Source organism: Pelodiscus sinensis, chromosome 1 (assembly GCF_052426305.1).
Source record: "Pelodiscus sinensis isolate ZL-2025 chromosome 1, ASM5242630v1, whole genome shotgun sequence".
Taxonomy (NCBI): domain Eukaryota; kingdom Metazoa; phylum Chordata; order Testudines; family Trionychidae; genus Pelodiscus; species Pelodiscus sinensis.
The window spans coordinates 299,186,954-299,203,474 of record NC_143052.1 but is presented as its reverse complement, the minus strand read 5'-3'; the positions used below and the strand labels follow the sequence as shown (position 1 = coordinate 299,203,474).

Genomic DNA, 16,521 nt, shown 5'->3' with positions numbered 1-16,521 from the left:
TCATTTTCGTGATCGGGGCTTTTTTGCAGAAAACACTACTGTGCTGTCTACACTGGCTCTTTTCCAGAACTGTTTTCCAGAAAAAGACTTTTGCCTGAACGGGAGCAGCATAGTTTTTCTGTAAAAGCACTGATGATTTTACATGAGATCATCAGTGCTTTTCCGGAAATTCAAGCGGCCAGTGTAGACAGCTGGCAAGTTTTTCCAGAAAAGCGGCTGATTTTCTGGAATAACTTGCCAGTGTAGACTCAGCCAGGGAGTTTGTAGGTGATATCTCATGGGGTATGTATACACTAAACCCCTAGTTCGAACTAGGGAGGCTAATGTAGGCAATCGAAGTTGCAAATCAAGACCAGGATTTAAATATCCCACGCTTGATTTGCATCTTCCCAGCTGGTTGCCATTTTTGAAATTTACAAGATCGGACTAATTGCCTGCGTCTACACACGGCAAGGACCAGGTAGTTCAAATTAAAGCCCTAGTTCGAACTACCTGTTATTCCTCCTGGGGAATAACTGCCTGAGGAGATATCTGAGCTATTAGTGATCATTTAGACATTCCAAAAGACAGGGTATGAACAAATAGGCTGTGTCTAGACTACATGCCTCTGTCGTCAGAGGCATGTAGATTAGACACATAGGCAAAGGTAAATGAAGCCGCGATTTAAATGATCGCAGCTTCATTTACATTTACATGGCTGCCGCGCTGAGCCGACAAACAGCTGTTTAGCTGTTTGTCCACTCAGCGCGCTAGTCTGGACGCTCTCCTGCCGACATCAAAGCCCTTTGTCGGCAGCCCCGTTATTCCTTGTGGGATGAGGTTTACCGGGGCTGCCGACAAAGGGCTTTGATGTCGGCAGGGGAGCGTCCAGACTAGTGCGCTGAGCCGACAAACAGCTGATCAGCTGTTTGTCGGCTCAGCGCGGCAGCCATGTAAATGTAAATGAAGTCACGATCATTTAAATCACGGCTTCATTTACCTTTGCCAAAACAACAAATCTACATGGCTCCGTCAACGGAGCCATGTAGTTTAGACGAACCCATACAGTGCCCATCTATAAAAAGGGAAATAAGAACAACCCAGAGATTTGTTAGATTAAGTTCTGCACTTGGAAAATAATGTATCAAATATTTAAGCAATCGATTTGCAAACGTCTAAAAAATAATAAGGTAGTAAGTAACAGCATGGATTTGTCAAGAACAAATCATATCAAACCAACCTGGTAGCTTTCTTTGACAGGGCAACAAGCCTTGTGAATAGGGGAGAAGTGATAGATGTGGCATAGCTTGACTTTAGTAAGGCTATCTCACGTGACCTTCCAATAACCAAACTAGGAAAATGCAACCTAGATGGAGCTACTTTGAGGTGGGTGCATAACTGGTTGGAACACTATTCGAAGTATTTATCAGTGGTTCACAGTCATGCTGGAAGGGCATAAAAAGTAAGGCTCTTTGGGGATCAATTCTGGGTCTGGTTGTATTTGATGTCTTTATCAATGATTTAGATAATGACATAGAGAGTACAAAATGTGAGGATGATAGCAACCTGGGAGGGGTTGCAAGTGCTTTGGAGGATAGGATTAAAATGGAAAATGATCTGGACAAACTGGAGAAATGATTTAAATAGGATGAAATTCTTTATGGACAAATGCGAAGTACTCCACTTAGGGCTGCACATGTACAAAATGGGAAATGACAGCACAGGAAGGAGTATTGTGGAAAGGGATTTCGGGGTTTTAGTGGACCACAATCTAAACATGAATCTACTGTGTAACTCTGTTGCAAAACATCATTGTGGGATGCATTAGTAGAAGAGAGTGGTAAGTAAGACATGAAGAGTCATTCTTTTGCTCTATTCCATAGTGATTAGGTCTCAACTGGAGTACAATGTTCAGCTCTGGGTGCCACATTTCAGGAAAGACATGGACAAATTGTGTGTGTGCCAGAGGAAAGAAAAGATGAGGAGAATCAGAGGAAATGAAATGAGGGAGAGTCCTTCAGTTCTACAGGAAAGCAAAGCAGAGGCTTGGAAAGTTTCCAAAGCTGCCTGATGACTCAGCCCAAGAAGGGCAAGAAAAAATTCTTCCTAGCTCTCTGATCCACTTTCTGAAATCAGCTAGATCAGTTAAGCTTCTGTGAGTATATCTCTCTGCTATTTCTATTACTTTCAATTATTTTCCCCATGTTGGAGCCAATTCTGGGCCAGATTCTGCAATCTGAACTCACATTGAGTGCCACCCCCCAATCTTTGAACAGCCCCAGACTCAAGGAGTAAGGATTACTCACTGTGAATAAGGGTGCTGGAATTTGTCTACTGATGCTAATTACATGACTGTCACAAAAGCAGAATTAGGCACTTATGTAAATATATATATAGCTCTTCTACCTTGTATCATTTGTTGGATTAGTCCTTCATTTAGTTAATTGTAGTCCCTTAACAATGTGTTAATAATCTTTTCTTATATCCCAGAAAACAGAAAAAGAAAGGACAATGATAAGGCCAAAAAAGCTTGTTAGCATTTTATTTTCCCCCACTCACTCTAAAAGACGAAACATCATCCTCAGCTTCAAGGAAGTCTTGAATGGTGGTTCCAGCAGGGGTCAGAACACGATCAATGACATGGACGACACCGTTTGTAGCAATCTGGTTGCCATGGATGATTCTGGCACAGTTAACAGTAACAACCTATGTTTAAAAATTGCACAGTAGAATATTAAACTATCATCCTGTCTCAGATTTAAGGAGAACATCCACCTAGCCATTAGAGCCAACTTTGTGGGTGATCTGGGACTCAAGCACTTACTGAAAAAATTAGGGAGTGTGCAGCACCTGCAGGGACAGATTACTCTTTTGTGGACCCCAGTGTCAGGATCCAGTTTGACCTCCTCCCCTGAAAACCCCACCTACTGCTCCTCTCCAAGGCTCTGCCCCTGCTTGACCCCTTTTGCCCCTATTACACCTTAAGGCCCCATCCCTGCTTAGCCTCTTCCCATGAGCCTCTGGCCATCCTTTGCCCTGGAACCCACCCCTAATTGGCCTCTTCCCACCACTTGCACGGGAAAGAGGGGGTAGAGGGGAGCATCAATCAATAAAAACAAAAGTCATGCTCTGTGTACCTAGCAATCTTTCACCAATAGATCAATTTATGCAGCTCATCTTAATTTCCAACCATATTACAATTGTGTAGTGTTCTTTATTCCTGAATGGTTTAAATGGTTCTTGTTTGTGGCTTACATTGATTTAAGTGCCAACCTAACATGCAGTTTCCGTGAATGTAAGAGAATCAGTACTAATGGCTTCATTTGAGAATGCAGATTCATTCCACAGATATCCCATGCAGGAAAATATTATAAGAATTTCTTCTATGACTAAATGTTTCTGTCACATGTTGCATTAGAAATAAAAAAATCTATCTAACATTAATTTAGTAATATATAAAAAGTATGTAATAAATCTAACTTCCGATATTTAGAATGATAGTATCTGTCCTCTCCTCTTTAGAGGAAAGTTAATACGGTGTTTTTACTATTTTCTTAAAATAAATAATAGTTACCTAATACTTTCTTAGCAATTAGGCTTCAGAGTATGAAAGAACCCTTTTATGGAAAATCATATTCATCATTCCTAACACTGGTAAGATACGATGGATAACTGACATGAGAACTGAAAATCTCATGACTTTCTCAGTTCTTCGTTAGATAAATTAAGAACAAATCCAAAGAGATAATGAAAGGGACAGCCATGAAATATGGTAGAAAAGAAGCTTATGGAAATAAACTTACCCCATTCGGATAATGATTAATAAACAGTTGCTGATCATTGTACATGCTTACAAGCATAAGGCCATTCTTAAGATCCTTTGTCAACATGCGCTTGTTTATCATATGGTTGTGGAGGGCATTGTACAGTTCAATATTTACATTGTCAATCAAATTACTATGAATTTCCTGAGGAAGAAAATTTAGTTAGCTATTTCCTGGACAATTTCTAAAACAACTAGTTATGCAGATTTCTTTGCCACAAAGTATGCTTTCAGCATATTTTTGAATGTTTATGTCATTTGACTAAGTAAATTGTTTTATTTACATAACTTATTGGTATGCAGCTGGCTTGAGGACTCTCTAGTCCAATTAAGTATCAAAGACAGCAGGCCTTATTACCTTATTCAAGATTTTTTTGGTTTAGTACTAGGTTTGATTAGCATTGTGATCTAAGGAAAGTACCCTACATCACCCACAAAAATTACTGTCACCCTCCCTTATTGAAATTGCTTCAGAATTCATAACTGCTCCCAAAGCTATGCTGATGAGACTAATAATGATAGTTGTATTTATAAAACACTCAACCACAAAAGTAATCCGGGTGCTGATCCACAGTCATAAAAATAATTTCTCATGGACAGTATTCAAACAGATATCCTTTGCCACTGTCATTTATTCTAGAACTTTTTTAAAAAAAGTAAAATACCTGTGCTTCTTAAACATAGCTTAGTATAGAATAATATAGGCATTGAATTTACATATTTATTTCTTATATATAAAAAACATTGTTTTTTCTAATGTAGTTTAACAGAGACATTGTAGATACAAAACAAGATCCCATGTCATTACAATATAAGTGTGAGTATATATGAATATATATATATAAATATAGTTACTCTGTCCAACAGTTCCCATGCTTCATTGCTCGGTGCAAAGAATGTGTATGATCCCCCTCCTTCAATTTCTTCTCTCAGCTTTGACATGTCAGAATACCGTTGGGTGGAAGTTGCTCCCACAATGCCCAAGGTACCATAAACATGGTCAATAGGAGCAACTAAAATACACAAGACAAGAATTCTGTAAATTAATTGACATATCAGTCTCTCCAAATCATACCTATTACCATTGTTTTAACTGTGGAGAATCAGCTTGATAAAACCCTTATAACTAATCATTGCTTTTCCAATGCCATAATTTGAGTTCAAATTAAGAAAAATTTGCAATATAGAGCCCAGAACAAATAACTCAACAAATACCCAGAGGGGAGGAATACTCCACCTTAAGTTGGGGAGAGGTCAAAGTCTCAAACTTGTGTTTAGAAAAAAATCAAAATGGCATTCTGATTTGATTTTTTCTAAATGAAACTGATGAGTCTCCTGGAGTCCCAGCTACCAATTGGTAGGCTACTGACAAACATGGAAACCCTGACAATTTAAATTAGGGCTCCCAGAGTTGCCAGGATACTGGCAGCCCATGAGACAGGTGAGCTGACAGAAAACTGGATAGGTTTCCCTTGAAAAATCTGCTTGGTTTCTATGGGAACATTTGACAACATTAAAAATTTCCTGAGAAATCTTTTGAATTTGACATTGGCATTTTCCCATGAAACAATGTTCCACTGGAAAATATATGGCCAGCCAAATCTACTGAATAGTCGTTGGTACCTCTTATGCATGCCTGATAGCCATCCCTTCTCCTGACTCAAGAGCCATCTCATCTCCAGTCCCTGCTTCTGCCTTATCGCTCACTGTACTCAGTGCTTCTTGGTCCACTGTAAGCAACCACATAATGGACACAGAAGACATGCACAAGACATGCAAGCCTCCTGGACAATTCCTCCTTACACAGTGGGACTGTAGTACTTCTGCTGGAAGGCAGCTTCATATTTTAAGGGTTGAGGTGTAAATTTTTTACAAATGGCCTCTAATTTTGATGTATTCGACATTGGACATCTAAATGCCAAGACCTTGGAGATGATTCTGAGTGATGCTGTCCACACTCATGGACACCAAATGAGGTTATAGGGGCTGGGTCAGCACCTCTGGGAACCAAGCCCTACCTGTTTCAGATGAGGCACCCAAAATTACAGGACAATTTTAGAAGTGTTCTGTGTTAGAATGAGTCCCATATATTAAGATTGTGTGCATCTATGACTGTACCTGCTGGGCAGCCTCTCATTCCATCCATCTTCATGTATCCAGGGCAGCATTCATATAGGACTGTTCTGCAGGGTAGAGATAAAAGCTGCATTATTTGAAGTACAAACCAAAATGATAACAAATACAATAATTCTTTTTAACAAAATATGTACTTCTATTCAGTTTCCACGGCTAGAGTTACCTAGTCATATTATTTTTTTAACATTCAGCAACCTATTTTCTATTGGTTTCAAATCAGGTATTATTAACTGGCTCCACTGTACTGTGTTCAGTAGTTACATAGCATTTTAAATACACAACACTTCCACAGTTGTGAAGGTTGGCAAGGATATTAGAATGGATGTGGGAGGATAAGTGGAGCTAGTGAAGGGACTTGTAAAGGGGAATGATGAGACTGAAATAGCAGGTGAAGAAAATGAATCTGACGGTGACATTTTGGCTAAGAAAGGACGGACTGAGGAAAACCATATAGAAGATTATAAGAAGGATCAAAAGAACCAAGGGTTGAGAATGGAGGGGAGGGGCTGGGTTATCGAGCCATGGACAAGTTTTTGGAAGTGGGGATGTAGAGAAAAAAGTGCCTACTTTACCAGTTTAAACATGAAGGGTAAATTGATGGTAATTAGAGTAATGAAGGAAAATAAGATCACCCAGTGATAGTAGAAAGGAATGAAGGTGGCAGGTTAGGAATAGTGCTAAGAGGAAGTGGGAAGAAGTGGAGCCACTGAGTTTGATGTTGAAATAGAAATGCGAGAGGTGGAAAGGAGACCCCTTCATGAACAGAGCTGTAAAGCCAAGACAGGCGGTAATGAGTACAGATTGACTGGTTATATTGAGAGAAGAGGAAAAATCAAGGAAGATGGAGAAGATAAGAGAAAGGTCATTGGTAACATTGGTGAGAACAATCTCATTAGTTAGAGTGAGGATGAAAGCCAGATTGGAGCAAATCATGGACAGAGATAATAGAGAGGAAGTGAAGGTGGCAGGTGTAACGGTATGTCTACACTACAGAATTTTGTCAGAAAAACAGCCATTTTTCTGACAAAATTTGAGGAACGTCCACACTGCAATTGCATTCTTCTGTAAGAAAATCGAAAGAACAGAGGGGATTTTCCGGCATTGGTAATCCTCATTCTATGAGGAAGAAGCCTATTTTGCGAAAGAGCTCTTTCACAAAAAGGTATGTATGGACGGGGAAGAGGGAGTTATTTCGGAAGAAGAGGAAAGAGGAAAAAGCACATATGCCCTTGTGGTCATTCCGTCCATAGCAATCAGAGCTTACATGTGAGAGAGCATCCATTCAGTCTGGACGCTCTCTTTTGAAAAAGCAGATTGCTTTTTCGATACACTTTTGCAGCACAGATGCTCTCTTTGGCTACGTCTACACTGGCCCCTTTTCCGGAAGGGGCATGTAAATTTCACCAGTCGTCGTAGGGAAATCCGCGGGGGATTTAAATATCCCCCGCGGCATTTAAATAAAAATGTCCGCCGCTTTTTTCCGGCTTTAAAAAAAGCCGGAAAAGAGCGTCTACACTGGCCCCGATCCTCCGGAAAAAGTGCCCTTTTCCGGAGGGTCTTATTCCTACTTCAAGTACTTATTCCTGTGCTTCAAGTAGGAATAAGACCCTCCGGAAAAGGGCACTTTTTCCGGAGGATCGGGGCCAGTGTAGACGCTCTTTTCCGGCTTTTTTAAAAGCCGGAAAAAAGCGGCGGACATTTTTATTTAAATGCCGCGGGGGATATTTAAATCCCCCGCGGATTTCCCTACGACGACTGGTGAAATTTACATGCCCCTTCCGGAAAAGGGGCCAGTGTAGACGTAGCCTTTTGGAAGAAGTTTTTCCGGAAGATCTCTTCCAAAAAAAGCTTCTTTCAAAAGAAGCCTGCAGTTTAGATGTAGCCTAAGAGAAGAGGGAGAGGAGGATGGAGATGAGCTAAAAATGGGATAGAGCTTGTTGCATAGTTGTTCAGGGAAATTACCCCACCTTTGAATTTAGAAACTGTATTTTGGTTGAGATTTAGCAGGTTGGTGCTAAATGTAGTGTTTCATTCAGCATTATGAATTATTTTTTATTGAACCTTATTGATTTGAAGGGGGCAACAAATTTAAAGTAGACATCTATAACCAAATTCAGCCCCATTGTAAATAGGCATACCACTACTGAAGTCAATGGAGTTACGGCAAGGATAAATGTGTTTGCTAGGGAATAAAAGAACCTGAGGAAATTATATGGACTTACTGAAACAGAAAAGTAACATAAATCTTTAAGCTCTTTCTTCTGTGGTTATGGCTTTTCAAAGTAATTACCACACACTAAATTACTGTAAAACATACAATAAAAACTTTACATGATGTTTTTTAATGCATGAGGCTGATCTGGGATTAAGTCATACTCCCTTCAGGCAGTGCTGAAGTTCCAATAGTAACTCATTGAGGACTGTGGAATCCAAACCTACAAACATATCAAGGGATCTCAGTTCTGAAGCTGGAAGCTCCCTAGAGGAAGCTGTGGGTTTTTGTAGGTTTTTTTTGGACTGACATAGAGCTAACATAATATTAGCAAGAAATACATTAAACTAAAAGGCTTGCTCAAATTACTTGAAAGTTGGAATTTTCAGAACTCCACGATAAAAATCTACTTGAAGACACTTGAAAATGAAAGCAGACAAAAATAAAAACATTACAAACCATGAGTTTAAAATGGGAGTCTGAGCTACTTAATTTATTGCAAAGTGACAGCTGATAAAGAACAAAGAGCTTTTTTGTTATATTTTGCTCTACCATGTTAGATTTGTTTGTGCTATGAATGCAGGTTGTTTGACTCCCTATTTTCTCTTTTAAATCTGATTTTAAAATGACTCCACTTATTTTTCAGATGGTTAAACTTTATATGAGATAATTCTAACGGAGCTTTATAGAAGTTCTGGGCAACTCTATGTAATATACTTCTCTCTGCATGATGACAATTCATTTCATATCCATCCCCCTCACAGGCAAGATTGAGAACTGTACATTGTAGGTTACATACTGCAACAGGTAGATGAACATGCAAACCTAGCACGGATAAGACTGGATTGAGTTTGGAGAAGGGTTGTGCCTTCCCCAGATTACTCAGCAAATGGCAATAGTGAAAACTGCTCCCTCATAATGGGTGCAACCATTGTTCTGCTGCCTCTCTCCCTGTGCATCCAAAGATACACTTTTGGAGTGGTGCCTGGCTCTTTCACAAGGCACACACACAAGCATGGGGAGAGGGGTTCTTACACATTCATCCAGGCTCCATGCTCATCCATGTTAGAGTCAGGCACAATTTGGCTCCTGAGGAATCTCTACCACAAACCAGCACGGCAGCTGCCATGCAGGGAATTTCATTCTTGTAAGAAAACAGACTTCCTTCAGATTGAAAATATCCTGTGTGGTTTTTACATCTCACTTAGCTTTTGATAACAGAAGAAGGGCTAAGCACTTATCGGACATTGCATGTGTACTCTTAAAAAAATGCAGTATGACATGAGTACAATTTATGAGGCAGAAAATTGGCCAAAAAGCACAAAGAACAAAGAAAATCCTTTCCTGGCCCAAAGCCACAATGTTTGTAACATACAGCATGCTTCCTCTGAGGGTTGCTAGAAATTTAAGTCTGCAACCAGAAAGCTGATGTAAGATGTTTCTCAAGTATGGGTAGGTGTAATGGAGTAAGTGCTGTCAATAGACCCAATGCTGAAGTAACTGGAACATGCAGCTTCTGTTGAAATCAGTGTAAGCCATGGTTACTCAGCACCTTTCAAGTTGAGTGGCAATTTAGAAGAGGGAAAAAATAGCCCCTCCCCCCACCTCCCTATAGGGAAATACTGTATAAAACCCAAAGCAAAGTCATCTTTACACTAATGTCACACTCCCAAAACTTTCAGCAACGTAATTTGGAAATTTAGCACACGATGTTATGTTGCTGAAGAGAAGTGGCTCTTCAGATAATGACATAATACTGTTTTCTTAAGAAAAGAAAAGCAGCTTTATGCCACTCCCACCTCAGTCCAGGGTTAAAGAGTGATCTCATGAAAAAGGCACATGGCAGGGTATCTTCTATGAAGGGTGGAGCAGCCTGTTGAGGTGGTGGGTGGCTCACATAGCTTAGAGTGGCCTTGAGGCTTGTTTGCAAATTATCTGTCTTGGTAGCAGACATAATAAATTATTAAAACTACAAATCTCTTTATAAGCCAATAGGTCCCTATTTCTAAAGAGCCTCAGGTCAGTAGTTCTGCTATGGAATTAGTAAATACCATCATAAATAGGAAATGATTGCATGTGTGTCTTTTGGTGTCTTTTGTACATTTTCTAAATCAGCACATAAAATCTGAGGAAAGCTACCCAAGAATTATAAGCAAGAACATTGCTTTTAAAATGAGAAGGAAGCAAACTGATCTATTTAGGAATAACTCTCTTTCTGTCTTCAGAGTTGTTCAGAATCTTCTGTTAATTACATTACTTTGGAAACCATCTAAGTTATACCAGATGTTCCATTGTTACTGCACAAAAAATACCAGCAATCTTATCATTTAATCCAAATCCAATCCAAAATTTTGCTTCACATCTACTCTTTCTAGTATTTGAACATGCCAAAAAGTGCCAAAGCAGAGTTCAGAATATATGTTCTTTGTGTAACTTCACTGCCACTGAATCACAACTACACTCAAAGAATCTTATTTTAAGTACTGTAAAATCTCTTTGTGACCTCCAAATATTACTTCTGTCAAATCATAACTCCAGCCATAAAAAATAACTCATGCTAGCAGTGTGGCTCAGCTGAATAATGATTCTTTATGTCATCTTAAAGCAGTCAGCAGTCTTTCACTTAGGGTATGTCTAGACTACCTGCCTCTGCCGACAGAGGCATGTAAAATAGGCTACCTGACATAGTCAATGAAGCAGAGATTTAAATATCCCCGGATTCATTAAAATAAAAATGGCCGCCGCGCTGTGCCGGCTCAGATGATCGTTGGCACAGCTCGCGAGTCAAGAAGCAGATCAGTCGACAGGAGAAGCCTTTGTCGACCACTCCTGTAAACCTCATTCCACGAGGCATAAGGGAGCGGTCAACAAAGGCTTCCCCTGTCGACCGATTCACATCTTGACTCCCGCACTGTGCCGACGATCAGCTGAGCCGGCACAGCGCGGCGGCCATTTTTATTTTAAAGAATCTGGGGATATTTAAATCCCAGCTTCATTGATTATGTCAGGTAGCCTATTTTACATGCCTCTGTCGGCAGAGGCATGTAGTCTAGATATACCATTAGGGTATATCTACACAGCAAAATTATTTCGAAATAACAACCATTATTTCTAAATAACTTTACTAGCATCTACACAGCCAAACTGCTATTTTGAAATTAATTCGAAATAGCGGAGTGCTTATTTTGAATTTGCTAAACCTCATTCCATGAGGAATAACACCACATTTGAAATAGCTATTTCGAAATAAGTGCTGTGTAGACACTGACATTGAAATAGGGGGCCTCCAGCCTTCCCAGGGTGCCCTGGTGGCCACTCCAACCTCAACCAAGAATACTCCTCTCCCTCCCCCATCCCTGGAGCCCTTAAAGGGGTTGACTCTAGCCACAGTGCCTGTGCCAGCTCCAAGCCTACCAGCCCAGAGCCAGCAGTCACTGCCCCTGACCCAGTGGCCCCAAAACATGAGCCAGCAAGCCACTGGCAGCCAGCACTCCACCGCTCCCCAGAAGCAGTCTGCCAGCTGCCAGGAGCCTGCCAGGGCACGGAGAAGGCGGGCACCTTCCTGGTCCAGGGTGGAGATCATGGACCTTATTCAGGTTTGGGGGGATGCCCCCAACATCCATGATCTCCACACTAGATGGAGGAACGCAGCCGTCTATGGCAGGATAGCTGCCAGCCTGGCCACCAAAGGCCACATGCGAACCCAGTAGCAGGTTTGCATGAAAATCAAGTTGGTCTGGCGAGACCCATCCCTGAACCTTGAGTTTTCCCTCCCTTTTCTTCCCCTTGCTTCCCCCTTCCAGCTCCCTCCTCCCAGGTTTCTCCTTCCCCTCTCCTGCCTCCTTTCCCCAGTCTCACCAGAGTTTCATTACCTCCCCACAAGTTGTGTTAAATAAAGAGCGTTTGTGTTCATGAAAATACATGTATTTTATTTGACATCAGGAAAAGGGGCTGGGGGAGGGATAAGTAGAAGGATGTGAGAGAGGAATGAGGCACAAGCTTCCAGTGGGGTAGACCAGGGAGGCTCTTCGTGCTCCTCATGGTGGAAGCTCTCCCGCAGGGCCTCCTGGATACTGACAGCCCCCCAATGGACCTCCTGGATGGCAGCCTGCAGAAAGTGCAGCCAGGCTTGCAGCAATGCATCCATGAAAAGCACCAGAGTGCCCAGGGGCAGCTCTGGCTCCATGTTGCAGAGTGCTGTGGTGTCCTGAGTGAGGGTAACCAGAAAATGCAGAGACAAAATGCTTTGCTGTCCCTCAGCAAGGTAGACAACCAAGCAGGGAAAGCTGAGAACCCGCTGTCCAGGGCGGGTCCCTTTTAAGCACAGGCCTCAGATAGCCTCGGGCAGCAGCCACACAAAGTAACTCCTGATCTGATGCCCTGCTGAACCTGTTTCCAGCAGACCTTAAATGTGATTCAGCATCCACTCAGTGTGGACGCACTATTTCAAAATAGCAAAACGCTATTTTGAAATGCATTTGTGTGTAGATGCGTTATTTCGAAATAAGGTATTTCGAAATAACTAATTCAAAATAAGATATTTCGAAATAACGCTGTAATGTAGACATACCCTTAGAGGCTATTGGCAAGACATGACACTACGTGAATGAAGCAGTAAGTCTGCAGAGGCAGCTACTGTTCCAAAATCAGCTTTGAAAATGTCCAAAGAAGTTCAATCTCTAAAGCATTTTCAGGAAGCATCTTTCTCTCTAATGTTTACTTTTGGAAGAAAATGCTGTGCCAAAGAAGACAGTAGTAAGGCAGGACTTATAAAAGTGGTGAATAAATATCTTGGAAATTTTACATCATGTTCTTTAAAGAAAATGGATCTCAGTATTGCATTGCACTGTCATCAGGAGGAGAATAGAAGACTGCAAGGGAGAAAGACCACAAAACAAACTAAATTTGGACGGATGATCAAATACAAGTTCTATAGCACCAATCTGAGTGCTGGAGATTAAACTTTATCCACACAGAATTCCCCAATTTTATGCATAAGTGAGTTGATCAAATTGCATAAAGGGGAGATAGAACCTAACTTAGCTTCAGTAATAAAACACCTTGCAAAATCATCAGTCTAACTCAAAATGGAAAGGTTAGAATGTTATATGCTAAATTATATTGTAGAGAAGACTTCAAAGGTTCAAAGAGGTATCTGTGCCTATTTTGGTGAGAATGTCTCTGTATTCTTGGTTAAAATGTTAATTATCTATGATTTGGAGTAAATACAAAGTTTGTAACAACAGAAACAGAGACTCCTCAGTGCCTAAATCACATTAGAAAATGGAACTTAAGAACCTAAGTCATATGGGAACTTTTGAAAATTTTACATTGGACCTGCCTGACTAAGTTGAGTAGTCAAATTACATATTTAACGATTTTGCCATAACTGCTGAATACATTATCCGGCCAATAGTATCGGTAGTTCAAGGGATAAAGAGAAAATGGAATGTTGTAAAACTACTAAATGCATAGTTTAATGGCTTATTGGTGGCAGAATGTTATGTGTTTTATGTTTTATGTATGTTTTATGTTATGTGTTTTATGTTATGTTGTGGGGTTTTTTTTTGAGTGCTAAGGTGAGCATACCCCAAAGATAAATGGTTAGAAGTAGAGATTTAATGACTCAGATGTTATTGACCAAAGTGAATTTTGTTATCACCATCATGGGATAATGGAAGCAATTGATTTCATCTTGAAGTTATGAGGTCACAATTACAATAAATATAAAGAAAAAACCCTGTAAGGTACTAAAAAAGATACCAAAACACTTAGCTTTAGTAAACAACAGACAAAATAACTTCCCAATATCCTAAGGCATAATCAAGTTTTATTCCTTTTACATAGATAAAGGTGTGGTCTGAGAACAGTACTGGAGCCACAAAATACTGAATTCTGTCCCCAGCTTGGACAATTGCTCCTTTTGTGAAACCAGACAAGTCATTTTAGCCCTTTGTCTCAGTTCAACCATCTTTAAATGTGTGTCCTGAGATTAACCAGTGTTTGGAAAGCTCTTGGAATGTAAGTGCTTTGTACTCTAATATCATTTTCCAAAGTGTCATCGCTAGCAATGGGAGCTTTGTATTTGAAGCAAGTATGTAAAATGCCCCTAAGGAAGAAGAGTTCTGTAATAATGTTATACTATTTCCATAATACAGTATTGCATTGTCAGGAAACAAATTGCACTTACGCTTTCTTCCCACAGATCGTTCCCTGATACCAGTTTCTGCAGGTGCTGAAATATTTCTTTTGGGTGCCCATAACTTTCTGAAGAGCACAGACATTTGGACTGGAAGGGGAAAACAAACACCGTCAAGTCTTTGTACATATTTGGGGGAAAAAAGTCTGATTAAAAATAGTTTCAAATACAGTATTCAACAGACAAGACCCATAAATGAACATCTGGTCCTGATTTCCAGAGCAGGTGTGATTTCAGTCAGCCACCATCTAAGCTCCTCACACCACCCTGCCGAATTCCTTGGAAAGACCATACTCCCTAGAAGCAAGAGGTGATTCCCCCTCTGTGACAGCTCAGCCCAGTATTGCTTGTGAACAAACACGGCCAGCTGTGCCTAATCAAGCTTTATTATGCACTGCATTTTTTCCTTTAGTGAATTACAGTCCTCTAAGGACTGAGTGGTGACTCTCACTGAGCTCTGTTCATCAAAATTAGTCCCCTGCACAGCTGTGTGGCTGTATGTCATCAGGGGTGGGGGGAGAGAGGGCAGAAAGCTGACTTTTTCTTTTTCCAATAGGGAACCCCACTGCAGTAATTCAATCAGTAATTCAATCAGCAATATTTGGATTGCCACTGTTTGGAATGCCAAGAGCACCTAAATAAACAGTCTAGTAATTACACACGACCAAAGGGTAAATTGCCATATACAAAAAAGTCAGACAGTTCAAACAAAGAATACTCTGTAACATTGTTGTCTGCAAAAAGAGACATTTCCTTAAAACCAAATTTCCATTTCATCACTAATTTATATGTTGCAGTAATTTATCTGTTGAGGTGTTAGAACATAACATTTTTCAATAGAAACACTCTATTCTACAAAGCCCAGTTCATCTTGTAAGCTGGACGGGAAAAGCCCTTTCAATTATTATAAAAACAACCCCACAGAGGTAAGCTATCTTTTACTAATATATCTTAAAGCAGATATGTTTACATTCTTTCATGTTTATTTTGGGAAAATTTGTTAAAATAAATAGCTTCTATTCACAGAATTGCAGTGTCTTGCTGAGAAACAATATTATAAAGCTTAAGTGGGAAATGAGCTTTTGAAAACAGCTCTAAATGTGCATTTACATATTTCCAGAGAATTGGGTAGAGTTCGTACTTCACACTAGGAGGAAAAAAAGAAAGAAAGTACACCAATGCTGGTAAATTATTTGATGGTCCAGGTTATACATGTCTGATCACACATTATATCTGTTGTAAACTATAACTGCCTTCCATGATACTGAAACACATGTATTTTACTGATATCCAGATGTAATTTTTAGCTTTCAAACAGTTCATAAATTGTAACATTATTTAACCGTATTTTGTATGGTTTTTGTATAAAAATATTTTGGAAATTAGTAAGAAAATCAGTAAGAACTTGCAATGCACAAATCTCATTTTAATATTATGCCTGATCTTTAGCTAAGTATGGGGGAGAGAACTTTAAACCACTCCTTTTAGGGTATTACAAAAGAGAAAACATGCACTTACCCCTGTTCACGTGCCCTGATTCGACTATGGGACAAAATCTTGTCATAATGAGCAGAAGAGTCTGCTGGATAAAAAGCAGACAAGAAAAAAATGGAGAAGATGGATAAAAAAAGGATCTTCATCCTTAATCCCCTGTTCCTCCTGCCTAGTCTAATGAGAGAACTGGCAAAAAGTTTTGGAGAGCTCATAGTTTATATACATGCTACAGGGTTGTGGGAGGGAACGTTGTATTAACTTGAGACTTTGTACCTCCCTTCCAGGAATAACAGCTTCAGACTGCCAGCTGAATTATTACCATTCATCGAACATACAAAGTATGTGTCATCTCCCTCTCCTACCATTATGGTTAATTTTCTTTTATCTGTATATTTTAGAAATGTGCATCTGTTTGTCCATCTGTCTGTGAGTCCATTTGTTCAAGAACTCCTCCTAAATGGCAAGAGCTAAGGCCAACAAATTTGGTATAGAGCTTCCGCTTATCATAACTTACAGCAAGGTCAGGGCTTGGTTGTCCCAGGAAAATGAGATCTGCCAAGGAAGGAGAGGGGCTGATCAGAGGTACAGTGATACCGCATAGTGACCACGGAGGGCAATGGGCATGGAAGAAAGCTGTACTGTACAGTGACCACTGGGGGCAGCTGCACCGTCAAGAGA

At 40.2% G+C, this 16,521-nt stretch overlaps 1 protein-coding gene across 13 annotated transcripts in view; it reads right to left on the bottom strand.

Annotated features, from left to right (window-relative positions):
- The window catches only part of POSTN (periostin), a 51,814-nt gene extending 35,768 nt beyond the window's left edge, over positions 1 to 16,046 (bottom strand). For 7 of the 13 annotated variants that reach the window (XM_075919128.2, XM_006124927.5, XM_075919129.2 and 4 more), the window contains exons 1-6: positions 15,868 to 16,046; positions 14,341 to 14,439; positions 5,921 to 5,985; positions 4,658 to 4,815; positions 3,783 to 3,947; positions 2,539 to 2,685 (exon numbers count right to left, since the gene is read on the bottom strand). In XM_075919128.2, coding sequence (XP_075775243.2) covers positions 2,539 to 2,685; positions 3,783 to 3,947; positions 4,658 to 4,815; positions 5,921 to 5,985; positions 14,341 to 14,439; positions 15,868 to 15,989 — 756 coding nt within the window. In that variant the 5' untranslated portion in view covers positions 15,990 to 16,046. The remainder of the gene's footprint in view (positions 1 to 2,538; positions 2,686 to 3,782; positions 3,948 to 4,657; positions 4,816 to 5,920; positions 5,986 to 14,340; positions 14,440 to 15,867) is intronic. The other 6 variants (XM_006124926.5, XM_075919127.2, XM_006124931.5 and 3 more) reach the window with 1 other exon arrangement.
- Positions 16,047 to 16,521: the final 475 nt, after the last annotated feature.